At 42.5% G+C, this 19,543-nt stretch overlaps 2 protein-coding genes across 3 annotated transcripts; one reads left to right on the top strand and one right to left on the bottom strand.

Moving 5' to 3' along the window:
• Positions 1-327: 327 nt before the first annotated feature.
• On the top strand, positions 328-7,384 carry mrpl38 (mitochondrial ribosomal protein L38). 2 transcript variants are annotated; one of them, XM_085761272.1, is made up of 9 exons: positions 328-439; positions 1,477-1,665; positions 2,378-2,503; positions 2,595-2,797; positions 4,528-4,600; positions 4,693-4,738; positions 5,334-5,492; positions 6,421-6,557; positions 7,106-7,384. In XM_085761272.1, exons 1-9 carry the CDS (start codon positions 355-357, stop codon positions 7,240-7,242), a joined length of 1,155 nt encoding a protein of 384 aa, XP_085617398.1. In that variant the 5' UTR covers positions 328-354; the 3' UTR covers positions 7,243-7,384. The 2 variants fall into 2 exon arrangements, with proteins under 2 accessions (XP_085617398.1, XP_085617397.1); XM_085761271.1 differs by having other exon boundaries at positions 2,372-2,503.
• Positions 7,385-8,728: 1,344 nt separating this feature from the next.
• On the bottom strand, positions 8,729-19,328 carry fdxr (ferredoxin reductase). Its single transcript, XM_085761581.1, has 12 exons — positions 18,957-19,328; positions 18,650-18,738; positions 16,555-16,650; positions 15,055-15,177; positions 14,847-14,960; positions 14,630-14,731; positions 12,432-12,539; positions 11,668-11,752; positions 10,239-10,438; positions 9,984-10,155; positions 9,734-9,907; positions 8,729-9,110 (listed from the first exon to the last, which is right to left on the bottom strand). The coding sequence occupies exons 1-12, from the start codon at positions 19,039-19,041 to the stop codon at positions 8,980-8,982; spliced, it is 1,479 nt and encodes a 492-aa protein (XP_085617707.1). The 5' UTR covers positions 19,042-19,328; the 3' UTR covers positions 8,729-8,979.
• Between the last annotated feature and the right edge of the window lie 215 nt (positions 19,329-19,543).

Genomic DNA, 19,543 nt, shown 5'->3' with positions numbered 1-19,543 from the left:
AGAGAAAGAAGTCGTAATATTACGAGAATCAAGTGCATGACACAATATTATGAGAATAAAGCCATAATATTTCGAGAATAAGGTTGTAATATTGCAAAAAAAAAAAAAATAAATACAACCAGATTCACTTAGTAGCGGCAATAGAATAGATCGTTTTGATGACATAATGTGGAAAGATGAAGTTTCTGCTTATTTACGACATTTTTCCTGTTCCCTGTATTTTCCTCATAGACTGTAATTTTCCTCCGTCTGTAGCCGTCTGTAAAACACACACAGCACTGACGCTTTCCATAGACTGAGTAGTTTTCTACCTCTCGGCCACCGTACACTCCGGATGGGAGGACGCGATTCAAGATGGCGCTGCACACCATCCTCACCGCTACCCTGCGGTCCGTGACAGATTTACGGGTCAACAAACTGAGGACATTCGCCACATCAGGTAACGTACAAAGGATACTGTTGAATAAAGTCGTGGGAGGGTTATGTGCTGTGATTTTGTCCGTATAGTCTGACGCAAACCCGGATCAACGCGGTCCTTGTCATGTGTGTCACGGTTGACCTGAGCGATCCAGTGGACAGGCTGAAATATATGGAAATATTAACTAGGAACAAGACACGTGATCGAACTTGTACCTTGTTGTTTTCATCTCATCTATCAGTTACATCGAAATCTATTTGATCTCGCACTGTGACTCGCTCCTGTAAAGTCTCTAATAGTAACATGGAGTGTTGACTGTGCAGTTCTGTCCCCCTCCATGTATCATGTCACTCATCAAACGACGCATAGTCATTAAAGGACCATTAACATTAACGTCTTGGATCCAAAAACATCTGTCTGATCTACTTTAACCACAGCACCCAGGCTCCCAAGACAGGTTCACTGGTTTTCACAGTCGCAGCCATGCATCCTTTGCTGCTCCCGAACACATTAGTTAGATCAGCTTTTAGGCAAGGCAAGATAATTTGTATAGCCCATTTTTACAAACAGTTTGTCTCAAAGGGCTTTACATGGCATCATAACAACATCATCTGCCCTTAGACCCTCACATCCACTGAGGGAAAACTCCATGTAAAACCCTTTTAACAGGGAAGAATCGGAGAAACCTCAGGGTGAGCAACAGAGGGGGGATGCCTCACCCAGGATGGACAGACATGCAATAGATGTTGTTACAGACAAGAAAACAGTTTATAACATGGAATATGGAAAACATAGAAATGTGAAAGAGCCGATGTAGGCAGCTTCTGGTGGGAGGAAAGGCAGGGAGAGCTTAATGGGTGGACTGGATGGCAGACTGGTTCATAGGAAGGGAGGGCAGGAGGAGAGGAGAGGAGAGGGCTACATGTAACCAGATGTGTCCCCCAGCAGTCTTTGGCACTATGGCAGCATACTGTAGCTATACAATGGTTCAGGGCTACCTAGAACATCACTCTCTCACATTTCCTGTCATGTGACCTCTGAAATCTTTCCTCTGACAGTGGTGAAGTGCAGAAGGACACCTCCTTTGGGTCCGATGCCTAACGCGGACATCGACCTCACGAACCCAGAGTCGTTGGAGAGGTACCGCAGCTACACCCGTTACCTGAGGCGAGCCGAGGAGGCCAAGAACCAGCCGGTCTGGTGGAAGACCTACAGGGGCTACACGGAGCAAGCTGATCCAGAACATGGTGGTGAGAGAGGAGAAGAAGCTGTTGCCAGTCATTTCCCTCAACATGTAGATGCCACTGTCATAAAAACAGTGCATACATTCTTTTTTTTTTATGTATTTAGCACGAACAATAACATTTAAAACAACATGGACAATCATCATAACTGGGATGTGCAAAGGGGAGGTATAAAACCCAAAGGGCTTATATAAAAACCTCACACACATATTCGAAAACCAAATTTGTTTCAATTTAAAAACAATAGACGTAGGAAATAATTAAAGCAGAAGTAAGCGATCCGGTCGTTTTGGCTAACTTTCTGTCAGCCGATGAAGTTAGCAGTCCCCACCCTCGTCCCTACGTCACCACATTCACGCGCATCCCTTGGCTGCACACACAGAGAGGACCGCCCCTTTATGCCGTTCTCTCCTCATTGGATAAAGGTTGTAGGATACAAGGAAAGTTTTCTCCTCGGCTTACAGCAGAGCAGAGTGACTGACAGACCCGTGTTTCAGACCAAACACTCTATATAAGTGATTGCTGTCGGAAGATATAACTATTTAAGACTTATATTAACACAGACATTCCGCTTACTTCTGCTTTAATAACAAAAAATAAATAGAAAAGTAAGTGATTAAACAGTAAATATTAGGAAATAAGGAAAAATACATACATAAATGAATAATACAAAACAATAATTCACACACATACATCCCCTTGGGTTCAGGTACAGAGCATGTGGACATCGGGCTGCCCTACCACCGACCACGCAGGACCACGGAGGTCAGGGAGAGAAGACAGGTGCTGAAGGACAAGAAGAAGAACCCTGAGCTGGAGAGGAGCCTACGTCTGCGCACATGTAAGATGATATCACATTACCTTCTGATAGATCGAGTTTTTTGACTGTGAGTGAATCAGTTGGTGAGCTTCTCTCTCCTCCGCCCTCCTAGTCAAGATTCCCATGGACCGGGTGACGGAGACCTGGGAGCAGAGCACCGCTCCCTTCCACATAAAGAGACTGGCAGAGCACTACGGGGTCTTCAGAGACCTCTTCCCCAAGGCCTACTTCCTCCCTCAGGTGTTACTTAATGTCCGCTACAGTCAGGACACCAGTGGCCAAGTGCATTATGGGAACAGACTGACACCAACCGAAGTAAGTTAATAGATATATTTTTGGGGGGCTTTTTTCACCTTTAAAGGGGACATATTATGCAAAACTCACTTTTTCATTGTTTTAGTATGTGTATTTGCGTATCCAGAGCGCCTCCTCACCCCTTAAACGTCAGTTTTGACAACTACGTCAATATTTTGTAAACTGCCATAGTAAGAAAATGTGTCTCTTAACAAGCCGTTTTAATTTCACCCGGCTTATTACATCACAAGCCGGGTGATGTGAATATTAAAGCCCTCGCTCCCATGGTTACCATGGTTACCCCAGCTACCAGAGCGAAGGTTCTAAACCGACCGTTTAGAGCAGGGCTGTGAAACTGGTGTGTAGAGAACCCAGCTGTGCTCAATCTTTTGGTTTTTCTGACCAAAGCATGTTACTAACATTACTTTTAGACATCAAGGTACCATGTCAAGAAGCAGAGATAAGCATAATATGTCCCCTTTAATGGACAGGAGAGTTGAGAGAGACAGGAAATGGGAGACGGGGGGGTGACACGCAGGATAGGGCCGCTCGAACCAGGGCCGCCTGCAGTGAGGACTACAGCCTCAACACATGGGGCGGGTGCTCTACCAACTGAGCTAAACGCCGCCCCTTGAATGTGTGTTTTTAAAGACACGAATAAATTAAATCCAAAAGCAAAATCTGTGAAGGTCTGAACCAAATCCATGCAAGTAAATCTTAAAAAAGCCTCAGGAGGAACAATAATACTGTCACAATAATGTCACAGCTGTCAGCCACTTTGTCATGAAGCCGTAAAACTATACATCCCAGAGCACAGTGCAACATGTGCACTTAATATCTTTGTTATGAAAATCAGCAGATGAAATGTAGCGTTGAGGTTCAGAAAAGAAAAGCGCCAGATTCCTGGATGTCTGAAGATGTTTATTGATCTTGGCCATGGAGGATGGAGGAATCGCTGATACTGACAAGAGCGCACGATGCACAACAACTCCCCTCAACTTTTATTAGAAAGTGGATGCTCTGTGCAGAACAGTGCGTACGCGCTCACTCTGGCTCACTGAACGTAAACTTCAAGATAGAAATGTGACACTTCCTCGGTGCTGTGAAGGCTCAGATGTTTCCACTCTCTCTTCCAATTCTGTGTTATCATACTCAGCATCAACTGTCAGAGTCGTGCAGCTGTGTCTGGGACGGGGTGCCAAACACTGAGATTTAGGACGCGAAGGGAGGCGTCACGGCCTCGGCATGTGTCTGTGAGGGAGTGCAGGGCAGTTAACTGTCTTCTGGCTGGATATCTATCGAAAGAGGTTTTTTTACCTTTGACCTCATGTGGTTGAAGCGCGTTTGACCTTTGACTTCATATGGTTTCTTATAAAACCTCTCAGATTTTCCCTGACCAGTCCCAGCAGGCGTCAAGATGTAGACAGTGTTTAAAAATAACATCTGGAAATGAGGACAACTCCAGACTATGAAAGACTGATCCAAGAGCAGGCTGACATGGAGTACAAAGCTGTGACAGGTTTGGATTCACCCTGTGTCTGACTGCAGGAGCGATACGAAGCCAGCGTCCAATCACAGCTCAGATTCCATTTAGAACCCAGCTCAGATTCCATTTGTCTTTTACTTGTGTCAGAATGATCTACACTGAGACTTCAGAGGATCGTAAGAACAGTCTTGGGCAGAAATGTGAGCTGCGTATTATTTGGAGTCATAAAACTTAACTTACCCCTCCCTGCTGTTCCCACTCCCAGGCAGCTTTGGTTCCTCAGGTCAGCTTTGGTGCAGAGGAGAACTCGATGTGGACTCTCCTGCTCACCTGTCCAGGTCAGACACAGTGTTAACTCAGATGTTATTGTCATTTAAAGTTACTGAAGCTGCTCGCAGATTCACTGTCTGTGTCACATCATGTGTTTCAGATGAGCATCTTCAGGACAGCGAGGCAGAGTACGTCCACTGGCTTGTGTAAGTCTGGCATCTTTATATATAGTGTATATACACAGCTCTGGAAGAAATTAAAAGAGACCACTCCCAAAATGGTTTTACTATTTATATGTACAGTATGTGTTTGAGTAAAATTAACATTTTTTTTGTTTTATTCCATCAACTACCGACAACATTTCTCCCAAAATTGAAATAAAAATATTGTCATTTAGAGCTTTTATTGGCTGAAAATGACTAAACTAGTCTAAATAACAAAAAAATATCAAGTCTTTTCAGACCTTGAATAATAATAATGCAAAGAAAGCATGTTCACATTTATTCCTAAACAACACAGCAAGACTATTTTAACTCAGGAAGTTTATAAATCAGTTTTTGTGGGATAATGTCAATGTTTAATCCCAGTGGTTTTTATAATCTTCCTATAAAATCAGATGTGGAATGAGTTGTGTTTGTGTTAAAAAAGAAAAGAAAAAAATGACTGTCATACATGTAGAAATTTAGAAAGCGCCTTTCAAGCCACTCAAGGACACTTTACAGAGGAGTGCATAAGATAAAAAAAAATAAAATAAAAAATATATAAAATAATATTACATGATGATGTGGCCTGTGTGTGCAGGGGGAACATCCATGGAGGGGCGGTCCAGACTGGGGATGAGCTGTGTAACTACCTGCCTCCGTTTCCTGCCAGAGGAACAGGTTTCCACCGCTACGTCTTCGTCCTCTTCAAGCAGCACAGACCAATCAGCTTCAAGGATGACATCAGGCCGTCACCATGGTGAGCGCCCAGACAGGAAGCTGATGTTCTTGGTGTGTTTGTCCCTCTCAACCCACACTTCACACTGCTGCTGCAGACACAGTACAGGACCCTGAGGTGGAGACGGGCTCCTGTCCTCTGCCATCACTGCACTCAGCCGTCCGCCACGCTGCCCGTGTAACCTGGTGTTGATCCAGTGGATCGATCCGTCTATCTACATATGATAACTCAGATTATTTGAAATATTTGTTTAGAGTTAGAACAGGGTATCCGCCGGGTTTTGAAATGTATTAAAAGGTGATAAATCAATTTTGGAAAAATTAAGACCCTTAAAAAGTATTAAAAAGTGTTTTCACGACTTTATAAAGTCTTAAATTTTAAAGGTATTTGTTTCTGAATTAGCTGTCCAAGAGTTTCAGTCCTAAAAAAACATTGTGAAAGTGTGTGAATTTATTCGTTTTATTAAAAAACAAAGATGAACCGGTACATAAAAAAACTAGGCTATTGTGGGTGCGTTCATAAATTATCTCTGAGAGCGCCAGAGCGCACTCGGGTGGAAATTCAGAGGCACAAAGTACGCTCTGGCGCTCCCAGTGCGTATTACAAACGCACCATATGTCGCATGACGCTCCCAGTCTATATTTTGAATTCTGTTGTATCATAATGGTCTAAAGTCTTTATCACAAACTAAAACTGTTACATTAGAAGTGTCACTGATGTAAATGGTTACAGCTTGAAGTGGCGGTGAGGTATTAAAAAATATTGAGATGGTCTTGAAAAAGTCTTAAAAAGGTATTAAAATTAACTTCAAGATTCCTGTATGTACCCTGTAGAAGAAGCTACATCGTAGGGTTCAGAGAATAAACTGGATGAGTAAATGATATTCTGACCACAGCTCTACCAGTGTGTTTATCAGTCAGATGATGTGATGTGTCTTCTGTCCTCTCAGTCTGTCTTTGGAGGACCGCACCTTCAGGACGCAGGACTTCTACAGGAAGTATCAGGATGACATTACACCTGCAGGCATGGCCTTCTTCCAGAGCCAATGGGACGAGTCTGTCAGCAACACCTTCCACAACACACTCAGTGAGTCATCCCCCCACCACACACACACACACACACACACACACACACACAGAGTGTCAGTCACCCACAGGATATGCTCAGGCGACGTCCACACTTTTTTTTTTTTAAAAACACGTCTCTCGTTCTTCATCAACTCTTTCCTGTCTCCACTGCGGTGTTGTTCAGAGACGTCTGACTGAGCTGGTGCCACTTTAGGATTGTATTATGGTCTGGATGGACAGAAACTGACCTTTTAAAATAATGGCATGAACACAGAGAGTCCCTCACTCGACTACAGTGTTGGATGGAACCAACTATTCTCTGTAACTCATCAACGTCAGAGTTGACAATTAGCTTCCTTCCTGTTTACACCAACTCAGACATGCTAACAGTGTGTGAGTTGTCTTGGTTACGTGTGTGGTAGTCTGGACAGAAATGTTTCAGTTAGAAAACAAGGTAAAGTGGACGAAACCTTAGACAGTATAACACACAGTGAAATCACACACACAACAATGTGTTGTTTGCATGACATGATGGATGTGTGTGTGTGTGTGTCCATCCTCCTGCAGACATGAGGGAGCCGGTCTTTGAGTTCATCCGGCCTCCAGTCTACCACCCTCCCCAGGTCAAATACCCCCATCGCCAGCCACTGCGCTATCTGGACAGATACAGAGACGGACAGGAGCACACCTACGGAATATACTGATCCTGATCCTGATCCTGATCCTGATCCGGAGCCACATGTAGATACAGGTTCAGATCATCAAACTGAAAACTCCAAAGACTTTGACTATAGACCTGAGACCTGAAGCAGCTTTAGCTCATCAATAATAAATGTTTATTGTTGTCACTGTTGGAATAAACGATTGTTTCTAAATGACTGATCAGTGTTTAGTTGCTTTCATCAGTCTGAAACTAATAAACTAAACAAACACAACACAGTGACAGATGTTTAAACTAAAGACATCACACTGTCAGAGGTCAAATCATATCTGACAGCAACAGGAACTTCTCTGCTTCCAATCTGATGTCAGTCAACAGAGGAGCAATCAGCAGCTGTTTCGTGTTTGTGAGACGAACTGCAACAACCATGGTGAATATTACATTAAACCAATATGTGCATGATTTCCTTCAGTTTCTGATAAGGTTATTTATTCTCAACATGACCTCTTATCTAATATGTATTTATTGACTCCATGATGAAAACCCTCTTACTGTGTCACTGACTGAAGTGTTGGATGTTATTTGTAATCAAACCTGCTTTAGTTATCTTTGACCATTTGGGGGCAGTGGAGACAAACTGAACACAGTATCAAGTTATGAAGGATACAAGCATTCACCTGAAAAGCCGCAGTGCTTTTTCAGAGTAATTAACAGTTTTCCTGTTTTTCGGAGTAATTCCTTTTCTGACATAATGAGATACTTCAATATTGCACTAGAGGCTCCAACAATGCCATGGAAGGACTGATTTCCAAAATGGATTCAGTTGCACAATTTGCAACTTGATGTACAGTGGCATGCAGAAGTTTGTGCACCCCTGGTCAAAATGTCTGTTAATGTGAAGATGGAATGAGCCTCAAAAGACATAAAGTTACAGATGACACATTCCCTTTACATTTTAAACAATATAATTTTTATTTTCATCTTTTACATTTTCAAAATGACAGAAAAACTGCATAGTTAGTAGCTAGCAGCCCCCCGCCTTTGGAACGATCACAGTGTGTAAATAGTAAATATCTTGTCTGATACCTTGGTCAAAGTTATTTGAGAGCTCAAGTCTCCTGGGTTTCATTCTTTTGCAGGCTGCTGCTTTGTTTCCCTTTTGCACTCAAAGTGTAGAAAACTAAACTAATTCACTGATATTGATTAAAATATTGTTGTTTCATGTTTAACTTTATGTCTTTTGGAGACCATTTCATCTTCCAATTGCTTAACTGTTCACATTAACAGACATTTTGACCAGGGGTGACCAAACATTTGCATGACACTATAGATTTTAAAACCCACTAATTGTTCCTTGTAAATTCAGGTGGATATTGAAAGGTTATTACAGAACACCACCTCAGAGAGTCAGAGGAATCGAATGCAGCATTTCACAACAGTCTTAGCCTGGTTCAGTAGTTACACATGATATTCTCATTTATTGAGCTGCACCTGTATGAGATGACATTACAAATCCAGGTTCAGGAGGTGGGATGTGAAAGAATCAAACATAAATTTTATTGTGGATAAAAGATTCATTATTATTCATAATGGCAAATAGGATTAAGTGTATCAACTACATGAGGTCAGCTGTTGGCATTTGGACAAATACCGGTAAGCTCGGTCCATGTTGAGTAGTTCTGCCATTTATTATCCGTGCAGACTCATTGGTTGGTTTCTGCTGGTCCCATATAGCAGCAGATGAGTGTCTCATCAGAGTCCATTTCACCCGAGACCAAGTTCAGCTTCGAGCCACCTGAAGCATCTCCTCCAAAGTGAGCAGCTTCTCTCTGGGTTTTCCTGAGGCTTCACCTCTGCTCATTTCCACTCTGTCGATCTTCTCCCAGTCTGAGAAACTTACTGCTTTCACCCCTGCAAACACAAACCGCAAATCACAAATGCAGGATCTAAACCAGGCTGCCACTAATCTAACAGAACATTAAGTGAGGTGGAGCGTGTGCTGCTGTCAAACTGTGGAATATTACACAGAGAAGAGTTAGATATGAAGATGACGGATCAGCCATTAGTGTGATGTGATAAAGACATGAATGAATTACAGTTTTCCTCCATTGGTTTGGCTCATTTCTTGAAACAGAAATCACATTCTCAAAACAACATGGACAAACCTCCAAACCACTTGGCAACTGTTCACATCAGAATTGAATTTCTCATTAATTTCATCAAATTGCAAATGTCTCAGTACATCTTTGCAAATTATTAAGTACAGGTAGCCTACAGTTAGCACAATTTCCAAATGAATTGATCCTATTGATCTAAACTTCTTCAGATTCTCAGTCTGATGGTTGTTCTCTCCAAAACATGTCAGCATCATTTCATTGTATTGTATAAGAGATGAGCTTTTGCTAGTGAGCTATGAACTGTAAGACTGTTTTACTAAATGATCTTAAAAAATTCTGTTTCAAGAACTGAGCCAAACCAATGGAGAAAAACTGTAGGTATGCTGTGATGTGGTGTGATGAGCTGTCAGGACAAACCTCTCTGTTCCAGCAGAGCTCTAGTGAGCTGTGATCCATCTTTAGCAGCAGAGACATCCAGAGCTCCTGACTCCATGTCGTCCACCACGGAGCGTGCGGTGTCGAAGCTGTTGTTCATGGTGGTGGCTATCACCCCCGTGGGTCCGGTCTTCAGCCATCCACTGCAGTACAAACCTGAGGGACAGATGGACCGGGGTTCAACTGGGGGATCTGCTTTCATCATGCCTGTGTGCACCTGTGGGCTCTGTACCTGCGGCTTCATGGACGCGGCCCATGGTGTTGGGAACGATGGCTCTGCGGAGGTCGAACGGCACCGATTGGTCGATGGGGAGGCTCTTGTAACCGATGCTGCTGATGACCAAACCGCAAGTCACGTCCTCCACCTCTCCGGTGTGCACCACGCGGGCCGCCTCGCCCGAACCCTGGTCACACACAGGTAGGTAACCAGCTTCAGCCAAACTCAAGCAGTGAGCAGCCGTATGCAGCTACAAGAGATCCTGTTTACCTCCAGCCTGTTGACTGCTAGGCGGACCCCGGCTGTCCTGTGGCCTTCAGAGTCAGCCAAGACCTCCACAGGGCTGCGGAAGAACCTAAGACCCCATGTCCGGGAGGCCTGATCCCTCCTCTCCTGTTCCTTCGCTGCTGGAGGCTCCAGGGCCGTCTTCAACATCAGTTCTGTGAGCCGCTTCCTGGGCCTTGGTATATCTGATAGCGATATTAAAGGAGACATATTATGCTCCTTTTTCCACAAATTAAAATAGTTCCCAGGTGTCTTAAAGACATGTCTGTGACATGCTTTGGTCAAAATACCCCAAAGATCAAACATCACTGCTCTTTTCATACTCTCAAAACAGCCCTGTTCAGAACAGCTGGACTCAGTGCCTGTCCCTTTAAATGCAAATGAACCACTGCTTGCCCCGCCCTGCCCCATATTATGCAAATTTGAAAACGAGTTACATCATAGAGTTTGACAGTAAACCCAGAACTCCGTTAGAGAGTGACATTAAACGTTATCACCCGCACTCTCACCTGTTCGGGGGTTGATGACGTTTAATGTCATCAACAGAGTTTGTAGTTTACTGATGTGTTTTATGTCGTACAACAAAACCTGAAACTTGCTTAAGCTTTTGTTAACCACAGACCTAATTAGAGATATTTTACCAAAATCACGTTGACTTAGACGAGGGAACCGGAAGTGCTAACGGAGTTCCAGGTTTACTGGCAGACTCTATTGCCAGACAACTGAGGGAACAGCTCGTAAAACCACGTGGATTTCAACCTAGGAAGCTGAAAATTACAGCTTTTTTTTGTCAATTCTCAAATTTTGGGGACTGTAAGGCAAAACAAACACCGAAATATATGTTAAAGAACCTTCAAAAAGTGATATTTCCATATGTCCCCTTTAACATCTGCCTGCTTGACTACAGAGCATAGTAATCATCTTTAAAGCATTTGATGATTGTATGTATATGTGGCAGTGAATATTCTTTGAATACTCTTCTGCTGATGCATTAGCTCTGTTTTAGTAACTTTGGAGACAGTGTGTAGGTACAGTATGTGTATCCCAGAGACCAGATGTTCAAACTTCTGTGTTGTTGACATTAACAGACACTGAACTGACAGTTTGAGAAAAGACACAGAACACCAAGGTTGTCGCTCAGCCCTGGGAAAAGGAGGGCGGGGGAATCATCCAATGTCTCTTCTCTGATGAGGACAAGGACAAGGACAAGGACATTACCTCTAAAATGCACCAGCAGAATGTGTGACCATCTGACTGCACTGGTGGTTTGTTGATGAGCTACACCGCCACACATCCCATGGTCTGGGAAATTCTCACGGTTTTGAACAAAATTCATGACGACTTCTTTTGTGTAATTCATACTATAAAAGTAAGACAACAAATGAGGCAGGAACAGGGAGGAGTATTCTTGTACCTGTGAGAGCTTCTTTGACTCCATGAAAATCAGCCTCCACCATCTCAGGTCTGGTCCCCGCCAGGTTGACCATCTCTCTGAGCTCCTGCAGATGAGCAGAAGATAGATAAAGTGATGAATTTAAGGGATTATTCAACTTTATTATCACATGTGTCTGTAGTGGAACTATTTAAATTCATTAGGATCATGACAGATGATTATTATCCCTTAGATTCCCCAAATTTGTCTTCATGAGGAAAATAAATATGAAAATAGGAACCACGGAGACACGTGTGGGCTAGTGGCCACTAATGATGACGATGTCTACAACTAACTACGATACATTAAACTAATGGATGTAATTATATTTAAACTACTGCTCAAAATATGTACTGTGTGCTATTTTACCTCAGCCAAACAACAATACCTATTGCAGGTTCAGTTGTTAGACAATAACAGTTTAGCAGCAGATATAATGCAAGAGGAATGAAGTGCAGCCGTGCAACATTCAAGTCTATCTTCTGTGTGGAAAAAAAATAAGAATTACTTAATTCATCCCCAAAGGGAAATTCATTTGGGACAGCAAACTGTGTGATGATAAAATTTAGGGGAAAGGGGGTGTGGGTGGGGGGCCTGTTCATTCACTAGCCTCACTGCCTGAGAATAGCCGATGTGGGCCAGTCTGGTGTTTCTGGTGCAGAGGGATGGGTATCTCCTCCCAGAGGGCAGCAGTAGGTGGAGGAGGTTGACTGTTGAACAGCTTAACTCTCCGCTGCCAAACCCACCTTGATTGTGAACGCAACCTGCATGGGTCCTCTCCTGCCAACGATCAGCACCCTGCGGACCTTGCTCTGGCCCAGAGCCTCCAGGGCAGGCTGGGTGATGTCCGTCGTCTGCAATAAAGCACCAAAAAGTTTTCATCAAAGCCCCCTAAAGGTTTTTTGAGGAAATATCCACAACACACACACACTTACATGAATGAGGGAGTTTCACAATCACATCATAAGTTTCAGCCTGATCAGATGTGTCCACACAAAGTCATTCTGTACATGAGGTTCAGCTGATCTGGGCTGAGGAGTTGTTATACCCCTGAACTACCAGTGTATAACCCTCTACATCTGTGTTAGACTTAATAAACAAGATGTTCACATATCAAAAGTTTCATGACTTTATTTAGTTCCCAACCGAACCATCCCGTCACTGTCACTTTTCACTCAGCTGCCAAAATACACTGCGCCTGCACACATGCGTTCCCAGTGGAAACACTAAGGAGGGAAATACAAGTCAACAAGCTCCCTATCCTTTTTATGTGAAATAATAAAATCATGTAAAATGTAAACATTTCATTTCCACATACAAAGTCATCCAGTGACTATAAACATACAGTAAAACACCTCGAGCCACATCCTGGTACATTCACTGTGAGTTTAACAAAAGATGAACATATTAACTATGTAAATAAAGTTTTGAGTGCTTTGAATTGTCAGTGCAAACAGCATTTTCACCACTGACTCCACAGTTCTTCACTTAGTGCTTTTAAAGGGACCCGAGCCGATGCTCCCTCTTGGTAAGACATTGGTAAGCGTTGGCCTTTGTGTCTGACCAGAGCACCTCCTTGATTTCTTACTTCCTGTTGGAGCTCCTTCATGCTGCTTATTTGCAACCTGAGTCTTTTTGTTTGAGTTTGTGATTATTCAGATGCTGTGATGGTGTTTAGAGCTAGAACATTTGCAAACACACTGTTTTCCTCACTATAAAATAACAAAAAAAACCCAAAATGAATCAAAAAAGAAAACCTTGGCATCAGCTATCGCACAAATTGTTATTTTTAACACGAGAATTAGCCCTCCTTTAAAACACCAGGGTAACCAAGGTAAACCAAGAGATAACTTGCTAAGTATCACTGTCAAAACAGCAGCTGCCTGGGGCTGCATGCTCAGCTTCCTGTGTAGGCTATTGTTGGAACTGGTTGCAGTTTCAATTTATTTTTTTAATTTTAGTATCATTATCAACAAGACTCAAACACTGATGTGACCAGTTTCTTTGCATTGTGATTAAACGCTTTTTTTCCCCACAAACTCAACCAGACCAGAGGCCTGTCCTACGAAGGAGGCTCAACATAGTCAGGCTTTGTGTTCATGATGCAGCTCAACAAAACCTTAAAACCACGGTCAGAGTTAACACGGTACTACGACAGTGGTTATCAACTTGGTTTGTCAAGTCCACTCTCAGCTTTGTGCTCTGTGCACGTTCACATCAAAGTCTGACATCATATGATTCACTTCCGTGAAAAATGGAGCGACTACAGCCGCTGATTTCAGCCCAGACGAGCACAAGGGGTGCCACTACCTACTTTCTGACAGCTGAACATTGCACTACTTTTAAATAAAAATAAACTTGAGCAACAACAACTGTCATTTTTATATTGTGTTTCATATTGTTTTCATATATTTTACTGATGGCGAGTGTGTTTTTTTGAAAGCCGGGTTGAAGGCCTGGTGTGCGTATGAAAAACTACAGTGGAGTTTTTAGCTGCTGTACAAGCAAATCTTATATTGTCTCTGTACAAAGACAACAAAGACCTTTTAAACTGTGAAAATAATGTAGACCTATTCGAGATTTGTGTTTGGGCAACACTAACATATAACAGGCAATCGCTCTGGGCTCAACAGGTGAGGGGACAGGGGAGAAAACAAGAGCTCAGCTACAGTACAGCTACGGACGTAATAAGTCACTGACAGAGTTTTAGATGCAGTTGTCTTTTCCTTTTGAATATTAGCCTTTGAGAAAATGGTTGAATGTTGTTCAATTATTATTTTTTATTTTTTTAAATGCAGTTGGCTGAAAATTAAATATAAAAACAAACAATAAATCCAAAGTAAACATTTATTCAGTGGATATTTCAGCTTGTAGCAGCTTTTACCTCCAACAGCTGCTGATTAACACACACATCCTGTCTCCTAACATCCTGTGCAACTCTCACCTTCAAACTGTCAATGGGCGACAGCAGGACTCTTGCGATGTCCAGGGCCACGTTACCTTGTCCCAGAATAACTGCTGTTTCACAGCTCAGGTCTGGACTCAGCTGAAAGGAATCATGAACATAAAATAAAAAACTAAGGACAGAGAAGGTAGTGTAATGATTACTCTAAAAAAAACAAAAAAAACATCCATTTGATTTATGGCAAACATGCAAATACCTCTCTACAGCTGGGCAGCCCGTTGTACCATCCCACAAAGTCTTTGGCAGAATAGACGCCAGCCAACTCTTCTCCTGGGACTCCGAGGGTCCGGTTCCCCTCGGCCCCGTAACTCTGCAGGACAAACAGTTCACCAAGAGCTTTTTAATTGTGGGGCGATTGATACAGGCACAGCAGGTGGTGAAACATCCTGTTGTGTTCTTCTCACCAGTACAACTGCATGGTAGGCTCGCTGCAGCTCCTCAACGCTCACATCCTTCCCCACGTTCACGTTACCGTAGAAACAACAGCGTGGATGCTTGGCTGTCTGTGTGAATGTGTTGATGACGTTCTGAAGAGATAAGAAGATCACAAGTGTCATGCAGAAAAGTTTACAGTTTACAGTAATATTAGGGATGCATGATAATTATCGGCCCGATATCAGGAAATTATGACGTCATTCCGAAAAGTCCGATGTTATTAACTTATCGGCCCGATAAGATATAGTTAGGGCTGTTCGATTTTGCCCAAAAATAAAATCTCGATTTTCTTCTCTGAAAAATCGATTTACGATTACGATTACAATTTTTTTGTTAAATGACAAACTATTTTGTGTTTCGTTTGTATCTTTTTAAATGGACATAGAGTCTAATTTTAAAAAATTAATAAAAAAAATATCTATCTATCTATCTAAAAACATGAGAGCTGTAACTGTGTAGTGGAAAAGGGCCATTGGTCTTTTTGGCAATGAAATCCTCACTGGTTTTAGCAAAATGCCGACATGCTTGTTTATAGTGTGTGGGGAGAGCAGTGGGAGAGCGTGATGGGAGGAAGGAGGCAGCAGTCATTACGATAATTCAGCGCAGCCCAGATTCATGAATGGGGGCTTACCGTAATTACCCTAGTTAGAGTAAAAAATCGATTTTTGCGATTTCAAAAAATCAATTTTTACAATTCCAAATAATTGCGATTACGATTTTAAATCGATTAATCGAACAGCCCTAGATATAGTATGCATTTTTGTCAGCCCTGCGGTGTGTGTTGTTTTTATAACCAAGCGCTCTCCCTCCTACATGAGACGTGAAGGCCTGCTGTGAATGCTGCCTTCAAGTGGCCTCAGTATAATCGGAAAAACTAATTTCTGACTGAAAAAAAAAAACATACTCCCTTGCTAATTACTTGCTAATAGAATATCTTCATTTAAAGAGTCAAAACTATATTTGGTTTTGTTTATAGTATTGATGTCATGATATATGTTAGGTCCTCACTAGTCTTTCTTATCTCCAGGTATGTTATCGGTTATTGGTATCGGTATCGGCCTTTGGAAGCAGAAAGTTATCGGTATCGGTTTAAAAAAAAAAGTTATCGTGCATCCCTAAGTAATATACATTAGGCTGCAGCACTTCCACTCTTACACCATAATGCAATGTGGTCATTTCATCATCTGTTTTCTCACGTCTTTGGGAGTTCACTGCCATGTTTCTGGGTTTTAGATACTTGGTCAAGGTTGTGTGTGTGTTCTAATAAACCTTTTATGATGAACTGCTACAAGAACCTAAGAGAACAGCTGTAAGAAGGCCACAGCTCATGACCAGACCACAAACTCATAATGTTGCATTATGACAGGCAGCATTCCTGCTTCTCTTCGTCTCATAGCTGCAGACAGTTATTATAATCCAGGAACATCCATAACAGTGTTGGCTGTCTAATACTTATGAGGAGCAGAGACCTTGACTTCAGGATGATCAGGGGCAACTCCAAATCGGACAAGGCCAAAGGGGATGGGAAGCCGCTCATAGATATCCACCAGAACCTGTTGATGAGCCTGAGATCATTGGGGGAAAAAAACATTCATGACGTTAAACAAAGATCTGGAGAAATGAGAAGAGTGTTGAACTATGTCCTCATTATAAACTTACTTCTATGAGCTACTTCACAGACTCTTCTTTTACTTGTCGTTTAAATATTTGCTTCATGTTATTCATAACACAAAGCAGAAAGATGGAATAACATGTTTATAGATGTATGAGCAGATCAAAATCCAGCAGTTCATATATATGAGCCATTAAAGGAAAAAAATGAAATCTTTAATACACAAGTTGAAACTGTCACAGAGGGGAGTGAAGCTGCTCTTGAGACATGTGGTCCGACAATACCTTCTCCTTGACTGTGTTTCCCTATGTTGTCATACAACCAGAGCCACTACGAGAGGGGACTGTATAATCCCACTCAGACGCACCTCGTGTGGGCAGACGCATCTGGAATATCTTACCCTTACCCGTTATGATAAGAGACTGTAATACATATGCCACAATCAAAACTAGCTTAAAGAAGTGGCTACTAAGTAAACAAAGCTGCAATCATGACCACCGATAATGAGTAATGCCACTATGTCACTTTCTTTCATGTAACTATGTCATGTCATCATTTTTAGTTACTTTTATTTATTAACTAACTAACTGTGTTTTCCCATCTTCACCACTTATTTACTTAATCAGTTTTTTCTTTCTTTCTTTCTTTCTTTCTTTCTCTCCTCCCCCTTTTGGCCACTCCCCCATTGGCTGATTACCTTATAACTGGCAACAACCATCAACCACCACAACTAAATCAAGAAACATGACCTGGACCTGCATTGTTGCAACCTCCCATTCCATCTACACCCCCTTTGTCTTACCTATGTATTATGATTGTATTACTTTCTTTGTTTTTTTCTTTTTTTAAAAAGGGGTACCTGCCCCATGTTTTTAAATATGTTTTCTTTAACCTGCTTGTTTCTATTTCAGTATAGGGGGACTGTCAATGGAAATGAGCATTTTGGCTAGAATTGAGTACATTTACATTTTATCTTTAAAATGTTTATCAATGTACATTGTCCCTCTTTATCAAATAAAAGGAAATGAAATTGAAATTGAAATTGACTGCACTGAGGTGAGGATGGTCTAAGGGTCAGGGCTGTGTAACAGCAGCAGACCACAGATCACATGTTTAAAACCCTGGTATTTAGTCCTTACTCAGATGTTTTAGATAAAAATGTAAAATGCATCACAGTAATTGTGTTGTGCTCACACACAGACACACACCTCAGTTTATGACAGAGTTTGTTACATCACAATCATGTTCATCGTTTTTTCAGCCAAATGTAAATATGTTAAGTCACACTGGAAACTTGACTTGTATCCCATAGGCTTTATGCACAGCTCCACTACTTCCTGAACTTAAACAAGCTCCTTTATTTCCTGTCTAACATTATTGGACAAACTGATTAATCCAGGTGTGTCTGACCATTGTTGTGACTAGTGAGGTCAGAGTCACAGACACACCTGGATTAATCACTTTGACAGGAAATAAAGGAGCTTGTTTAAATTCAGGAAGTAGTGGAGCTGTGCATAAAGCCTATTCACAATGACCAGCCCTAGTTCAGTTTGCAGTCCATTCACCTCTTCTATCTGGGTGTGCTGGGCGGGGTCACTCTGTGGGTAGTGGTTCACATCCTGAGAACAATCTGCTTTTTCACATAGTTATTATGGAGAACCTTATTTGTCATTAGGCTATGTATAGGCTTTATGCACAGCTCCACTACTTCCTGAACGTAAACAAGCTCCTCTATTTTCTTTCTTACATTATTGGACAGGGACACTGATTAATCCAGGTGTGTCTGAGGTGTGTCTGGCCATTGTTATGACTACTGAGGTACTGAGTCAGACACACCTGGATTTGTCCAATAATGTAAAGACTTGAGAGCTTGTTTAAGTTCAGGAAATAGTGAGGTGTAGTGTGCATAAAGCCCGTCCTACAGCCTACACTGTTAGAAGAAGTGTAGCTACCTTGATCAGATACTGGGCCGAGTAGAAACCTGCAGGGCCACCTCCTACAACACACACCTTTGGACTGGTGGAGGTGGACAAACTTACACCTGCAGATTCAAAAAAACACAGGACAAAGCAGAACAAACTCAGCCCTGCTATCTAGAGCCACGATCCGTGATAAATAAAAAGAGAGATTAGTTCAACAACTGAGGAGACTGGTGACAGTAGTTGGACATGTATACGTGCTCCAGCTGTGCAGGAACATCCAGACTGACTGAGCTGCATGTTGGCACCAAACAGAGGAGACCCACATGCACCGACTCACCGTCATGGAGCCGCCGGCTGACGCACCGAGCAGCGCGGGGAGTCCACAGCCTCAGCCCGCGGAGCAGCAGCGTGTGGCCGCTCATCTTCTCCAGGACAGGGAGGCTGGCTGTCGGGACTAAAACTAGTGAACACCGGTGTGAAGCAGCCGTCCGTCCTGGTGCTGGGAGAGAGAGAGAGAGCCGCCGCTGCGTCCGGAGCTCTGACCCAAACACGTTACGATTTCACAGACTGGTAAAGGTATAATAAAGTTTAAATCGCGTTGTCACGGCCGCTTCCAAGACCCAGAGTTGTCACAACCATAGACTGTAAAAAAAAACAGGTCACAACTTCCAAACATATCCACTGTGAATTCAAGGCGGCGCTGTGTGTTACTCCCAGAGTGGTCCCATTGTAAACAACGGCGATGCATGACGTAGGTTCCGCACGAGCAGTAGGCTACTTTAAAGGGATAGTTCAACATTTTGACAAAGTGGCCCATTGCCATAATCCCTTTAGTCATATCAGTAGGTTCGTTACCTTTAATTGTCGTTGCAAGCTATTTTTAGAACGGCGGAGCAGAGCCGCGAGCTGCTCAGAGCTTCAGTA

The sequence above is a fragment of the Trachurus japonicus genome, chromosome 19 (genome assembly GCF_045865225.1).
Source record: "Trachurus japonicus isolate A0001 chromosome 19, Traja_1.0".
In the NCBI taxonomy this organism is placed as follows: domain Eukaryota; kingdom Metazoa; phylum Chordata; class Actinopteri; order Carangiformes; family Carangidae; genus Trachurus; species Trachurus japonicus.
Note: the sequence above shows the minus strand (reverse complement) of the source record. Positions and strands in the feature narration are given on the sequence as shown.